Source organism: Osmerus mordax, chromosome 4 (assembly GCF_038355195.1).
Source record: "Osmerus mordax isolate fOsmMor3 chromosome 4, fOsmMor3.pri, whole genome shotgun sequence".
Taxonomy (NCBI): Eukaryota; Metazoa; Chordata; class Actinopteri; order Osmeriformes; family Osmeridae; genus Osmerus; species Osmerus mordax.
In genome coordinates, this window is record NC_090053.1 from 16,018,430 (window position 1) to 16,025,221 (window position 6,792).

The 6,792-nt window shown below is 42.3% G+C and overlaps 1 protein-coding gene across 1 annotated transcript; it reads left to right on the forward strand.

Annotated features, from left to right (window-relative positions):
* The first annotated feature begins 273 nt into the window (after positions 1-273).
* On the forward strand, positions 274-6,263 carry LOC136942117 (secretory carrier-associated membrane protein 2-like). Its single transcript, XM_067234902.1, has 9 exons — positions 274-423; positions 2,629-2,706; positions 3,205-3,291; positions 3,509-3,620; positions 3,816-3,944; positions 4,110-4,269; positions 4,572-4,673; positions 5,634-5,751; positions 5,983-6,263. Exons 1-9 carry the CDS (start codon positions 367-369, stop codon positions 6,118-6,120), a joined length of 981 nt encoding a protein of 326 aa, XP_067091003.1. The 5' UTR covers positions 274-366; the 3' UTR covers positions 6,121-6,263.
* Positions 6,264-6,792: the final 529 nt, after the last annotated feature.

Here is a 6,792-nt window from a genome sequence, read left to right on the forward strand (position 1 = left end):
TTATCATGTGAACGGCCAGGTGCATTTAAAATATGGGCCCCCCTGGTGTCGACCATGCGCAATTATAATATAATAATAGGTGTATTCGATTTCAAGCTGAGCATGCCATTGCTTGCTTCAAGTCAGCCGGGCTGCAGGCGGCTGCAAGCGATGCCCGCTCTGCATGAAGTCGAACTCACCTATTGTTTGCAGTCATGACTCATGTCTTCAGCGCATCTTGAACTGTCACGTGACGCGTGCAACAGCGCACGAGTACGCATGCGCGCTGAACTTCATACGAGGAAGTACTGAGAGTGAAAAATATCAGGCGATACAAGTAAATTGTTTTTAGTTCGAAGGAAATAGTTGGCCTACAGCTGAATCAAAATGTCAGAAGTTGACAATAACCCGTTTGCGGATACGTCAATTGTCAACCCTTTCCAAGTGAGTCATTCTACCTTTACTATCCTCAAAATTACATTTAAAAGTTGCTTCGCTTGCTTAAGCTAACGAACATAGTGCTACAGTGTAGCCAGGAAACCTGTTGTATAGATCAGGGACAGGGGTTTGGTTCGTTTTAAAATGTTCGGACAACGTGGCATGATTGACAAGAATTGACCAACTCATGATAATCGTTGTCTTATATTGAAGGAGGGAGTTCTCCCATCCTATCAGGAAAAGTTCACCATCATTACGTAGAAGAAAGAAACTGTAGTCGAGTGGTGGTAAATTCATCAGGAAACCAAACATGCGTGAAGTTGTCAGCCTATAACGTCAGTGAACGGGGTTGTCAAAACATCTACAAAATGTTCGACCATGTCGTCAGTGTTGTATTGCAGTTGCTTCGAAGACTTGATGGCCAAATAATAGCCTACCAGTTCAATGAACTTCAGCTGGCTTTGTGTGCGTGTAGTAAATTACGGTTAAAATGAAACCAACTCTTTCATGTGACATTTTGAACATCTGTGATGATGATGAACTTGCTCCTGTTAAGCTACTTATAAATACTGTACAGTAAGGCTTTTTATGTGGCCTACTTCTGGTTATGGAGGAAGTAAGAGGTAATTGATTGACATTAAGTTAGTCAATTACGCAACCACAGATAACTCAATTCAAAATGTCACCCTCAGCTCAGAGAAGCAGAATCTTTCATTTAATCAGCAGTTAAACGAATATGTTATCATTTGAGAGTGGGCTACACTTCAGGAATGTTTGCTCCGTGCATAACTGTGGAACTATCTCTGCAGAGTTATTTTGGTGTGATCCACAGCTGGTGACATTAAACAGAAATATGATTAAGATGCTTTGCCCATTTCATAGTGAATCAATACATGCATTTTGTAGTGTTCACATTCACTGTGTGATTTAGTATTTAGTTTAGCAGAGAAGTAGGCCTAGTAATTAGTGTAATTGTTGTCATTACAGAGTTTAGGCCCAGGTAAGACAGTCTTTTAATTCATTGCCCCACTGGCTAGTTGTAATTTATAGAAATTGATCAAATTAAGGTTCAGAGCACACGACTTATACAATTTATTTTTGAACCCTCTACAAAGCTGTACACATTTTTACATTTAGTCATTTAGCAGACGCTCTTATCCAGAGTGACTTACAGTAAGTACAGGGACATTCCCCCGAGGCAAGTAGGGTGAAGTGCCTTGCCCAAGGACACAATGTCATTTGGCACGTCCGGGAATCGAACCAGCAACCTTCTGATTAATAACCCGACTCCCTAACCGGCTAATAAACAGCAAAATATTGCACAAGGAACAACAGTATACGTAGGCAGACCTAGCCTACTTGTAATATAATTTGTTGCAAAGCTATTGTTCATACTGCAACTCACGGACGTCACTTTGACTGTTTGCTTGCTGGGTGTGGGAGAGCCTGGATAAATATCCTCAAGCTTTAGCGGGAATATGTTTAGTAATACGCCCGGGCTATACTGCAATTAAATTCCCTTCATATGTTGATTACACAATCATGTTAAGTTAAGTTAATGTAGGCTCAAGTCAAGACACACCTTGGCTACCCATACACTGTCTTGTCTACAGTGACTAATAAACCTGGCAGAGGTTGGGTCAAATGACGTCCTCAGGAGCGACACACTTATCATGTGCCCCAAGGGCTAGTCAGCCACGATCAAACTCATTTCCACATGCAAAGTGTTTCTTTATCAAACAATTAGACCTACCAATCCTCTGGTCAAGTATTTTTCAGTACAATTGCCACATTCATAACTGCAAAAAGGAAGTATTTGTCATTGTTTACAACTTCAAGTAAACATTTGTTTCTTATACATGGGACTACACTGTTTTAGTCGTGAAGAACACTGGAGTTGCCCTTTTCCACAACACTGGATTTGATAATGAAGTCAATTCACTTTTAGCAGAGTCCTCCCCATTCAGACGTTAATAAGTGATTTCATGTTTTTCTACTGTGTATCAGAAACAATAGAGTGCAGGCTTGATCTGCAGTTCATTAATCTTTACTTTATATATCTATACATCAATACATATAAAATTATTAGTAGGTGGTTTATTTATACAATATTTCACTGTTCACACTATTCTACCATGGCAGAGCTGTTTAACCTCAGTGGATGAATGGCTATGTGTATAGTTGAGGTATAGTGATGTTGTTCGGTTTCAGGATCCTTCTGTCACACAGTTGACCAACACTGGCATAGACCCTGTGAATCTATACAACCCCTTCCCAGATCACTCCACCGTAAGTTCATCCGTTTTTCTATTCAAAAGTACACATTTAAAAAAATGTCTGCTGTACTACTGTAGTATACTAGGGGTGTAACAATATATTGTGGAACAATATATCGCAATACAATATTTTTTACGATACTATGTATCGTAGAGTTATGGCAATATTTTTACAATACAACGTCCGTTTGATCCTATTGGTTGAGCTACCAGCACGCGACCTACTCTGCACCTGCGTCAAGCGTGCATTCATTGCATTCACAGAAATCGCTTGAACAGAGTTAACTAAATTGTATGTAAAACAAAGAAAATTATTGAAAATGTTATGTTTTGGAAATAAATCTGTTAAGTGAATTTCAGTATAATTTAAAATGTTATTCAAAATATCGTGATACGTATTGTATTGTACACTCAGTATCGTGATACGTATTGAATCGTGAGTGTATCGTTACACCCCTATAGTATACTAGTGAAACAGTGAAGGTGTGTAACTCAGTGAGTCTCATCTCAGGAGAGCCTAGCAGGGCCCACCATTCCTGCCTCCAGGGCTCCCTCCCAGCCGGCAGTGCTCCAGCCATCAACAGAGCCCAGTCCACAGGTGAGTTTCTGTTTGGATCCAGCTGCCATGGCAGGATACCTTCAGTCAGCTGGGTTGTGTTGACATATTATACATTGGGGCCTATTTTGCTGGTGCGGAACAATGACCCCCCTCCCCTGATCATCCTCTTTTTCATCCCATCTCCCCCCCCCCCCCCCCATTCTCCTTCTTTCCTCTCATTTTCCCGACCCCCCCCCCCCCCCCCCTACCCCCGCAGGCCACGGCAGCTGCAGCCCAGGCCAACCTGCTGAGGCAGCAGGAGGAGCTGGAGAGGAAGGCTGCAGAACTGGAGCGCAGGGAGCAGGAGCTCCAGAGCCGAGGCCCTACAGGTCAGAATCCTGCCCTTTCAACAACCACACACACACAACCTCCAATCAATGTCTCTCTTAAAGCAATAGTCCATCCAAATTAAGTTTTTGCTAAAGATTAATAATAATTGTTTCGATATCACACTAATGGCTTTGAGTTCCTAAGGAAAAGCACGTGGTCATCTGTATTTATCAATGTACTCTTTGTTTTGACAGGGAAAGAAAACAATTGGCCACCTCTGCCAACATTTTTCCCCATCAAGCCTTGTTTCTACCAGGACTTTTCTGAGGATATTCCTGTAGAGCACAGGAGAGTCTGCAAAATGATTTACTACCTTTGGATGTGTAAGTATTCAATGTGTATTTGTGTATTTTGCTAAATTTAGGACATAGCTTTACGCATAGCAAAATACATTGATGTCTATACAGTTGCTGTGAAAGCATAAGTCAATGAAAAATGCTGAATCAGGTGAATCCTCTCCTTCTCCTGTCCTCATCCACTCCCCTCAGTCAGCGGTGTTACCCTTTTCCTCAACCTGCTGGCATGCCTGGCTTACTTCACCACCAACTCAAATCATGGTGTGGACTTTGGACTCTCGATCCTATGGCTCATCCTGTTCACCCCCTGCTCCTTCCTCTGCTGGTATAGACCCATCTACAAGGCCTTTAAGTGAGTACCTGCACTTTCAGCCTCCCCCACCCCCACCTACAATTCAATACAAAGCAGAACAAAGTGTAAATACTGTAGGGAGTGTACATTAGACTTCCCTGTTCTATCCTTCTTCCTCCCGTGCCACACTGGTACTTACATGAGATAATCTGTGTATTATAGCTTTTAGTCAGTACAGTACCATCTGAATACTATACCATTTTGATTAAATTGATTTGCTCATCACGCCAAAGTTCTCATCACACTAAATAATTGAACTGATTAAGCCATGAGTGAATGACGTCTATGCTTTCTCCTTCCAGGGCAGACAGTTCCTTCAGCTTCTTCTCCTTCTTTTTTGTGTTTTTCTGCCAAGTGGTGATTTTCATCATCCAAGCAGTGGGCATTCCCGGGTGGGGGAACAGGTGGGTGTGACCACGTATGAAAAAGCATGTCAGCATTAAAGTGTGTGTGTGTCCACAAAGTGACCTATTCCTGTATGTGTGTGCATGTGTGTGTTACTGTATGTATGCTGTTCACACTTGTTTGTTGACTGACTGACGGATTGTGTGTGTGTGTGCACATGCACGTTTTGAGTGCACAAGCAAGTCTGTTTGCACGAGTCTACAAGCTTCCCTCTCCATTTCCTGTCTCTTGCCATCTCTTTGACAGATACCTTGCCTAAGTCTAGCCTGCTGGCTGTCTCTCTCTTCTGATGACTCCTTTGTAAGTCAGGTTCTGGCTCTCTACACTTCCTTTCACTAACCCTTCTGTCCTCGTTCCAATACGGATTCTGCAGCTTGAAGCACCCGCTTGTCCCCGCTGCTTCAGTGTTCAGCTAGATGATGAGGACAGAGACTCGCAGCTACAGCCATTCTATATGGCTGGTTATTCTCAGACCTGCTAACACTGAGGTGTCAGGGCCAAGTCTGCAGTTGTGTCCTCTAATAAGATGCACCATTCCCCTCTCCCTTCTTTGAGGTAAACACCCATAGGAGTGGATGGATAACAGAAAGGTTTCTTCCGCATCCATGACTAAGGACCACCTCAAGAAAGTGATTAAGGGAGGGTTTTTCTCCCAGTATTCAACATTTTTCATTCTGCTTCCATCATCTGCTTATTTCCTTTCGCTTTATTTGGTCATTTCTGTTGCTTATTGTAAATCAAGCTACCTTGTAGGTAGTTATCACAGTGGTGTCTGTACAGGGCTCACAGGTGCATCTCTTTTAGCATTCTGCAAAAGCACATGTAGCATGTATGAATAGCATTCTGTGTTGTTTTACGTATTTGAAGATAATATTCATGGAATGTACATGGTCATGGGGAATGGGAAAAGTGCGTACATAGAAGTGGATGAAGTAGTAACCTTTGACCCCTGGTTCCAGTGGCTGGATCAGCTCTATCTCTGCGATTTCCACTGACAAGGCCGTGGGAGCCATCATGATCCTGGTGGCCTGCTTCTTCACCGTCTGTGCTGTGCTGTCAATCATCTTATTAAAGATGGTGAGTCTTCTTGGGTTGCATGTTACAGCCTTTGAGTAGACACACACTTTGTATTTGACATTAGGAGGTTAATTTAGATTTGTTTTGTCACACTGTATTATTGTTGTCTTTATTGCCAACTCTCAAGGCACTTAATTATATCACAATGTGGAGATGTTGGCTTAATTTCAAAGATAATAACTGACTAAAAAACATGATCTGATCCAGTTCCATGTTTAATAACTTTTCCAGGTTCACGGCCAGTATCGTCATACAGGGGCTAGTTTCCAGAAGGCCCAGCAAGAGTTCTCCCAGGGTGTTGTCTCCAACAAGAACTTCCAGTCTGCCGCCAGCTCTGCTGCCCAGGGAGTCTTCCAGGCAAACAACTAAGACTAGCTCCACTCCCCTGATACCACTCTCTGTCCCCTCCACCACTGCAAAAGCAACTAAGCTGGGTTAGGCTTTCTCACCATCATCACCACCTGTGGAATGCCTCTTACACTTTTGCTTCACATTCAATTAAGGTCCCTTTGAGCCTAAATTAAAGTTTGCAGGGTTCACATAGCTATGGCTGTGTCTAAGACCGTGGGACACTGGGGGGATAAATAAACCCACATGTCTGCTTTTGGAATGGAAAACATGAAGTTGAATGGTTGCAATGCATCCCCATCCGTAACTGTTTTCGCGTGCACTTTTGCAATGTTCTTCAGTAAATATTTGGATGTGCACTTTTTGCAATGCTTGTGTGTGTTTGTACCCATGTGAAAGTTGTATGTGTGTGTGTGTGTATGCCTGTTTTTCTGTGGCCTTGATTATACGATGTCAAGAAGATTTTTTTGTGTTTGTTATTTTTGTCTTTTAGTGTGTTCTCTTTACATGTATTATTGTTGTAACCACATCTACAGGCCCCAAGTTTTCTCTGGTGGCATTCTTAAATGTTACCATGCCAATGAAGAGAATGAGAATAAGAAAGCTGTCACTTGAGTGGACAGTATCCTGTATGAAGTTTATGCTCACTGTAATATGATTATGAAAGTCACCCTGGGTATTAGAAACAAGTTT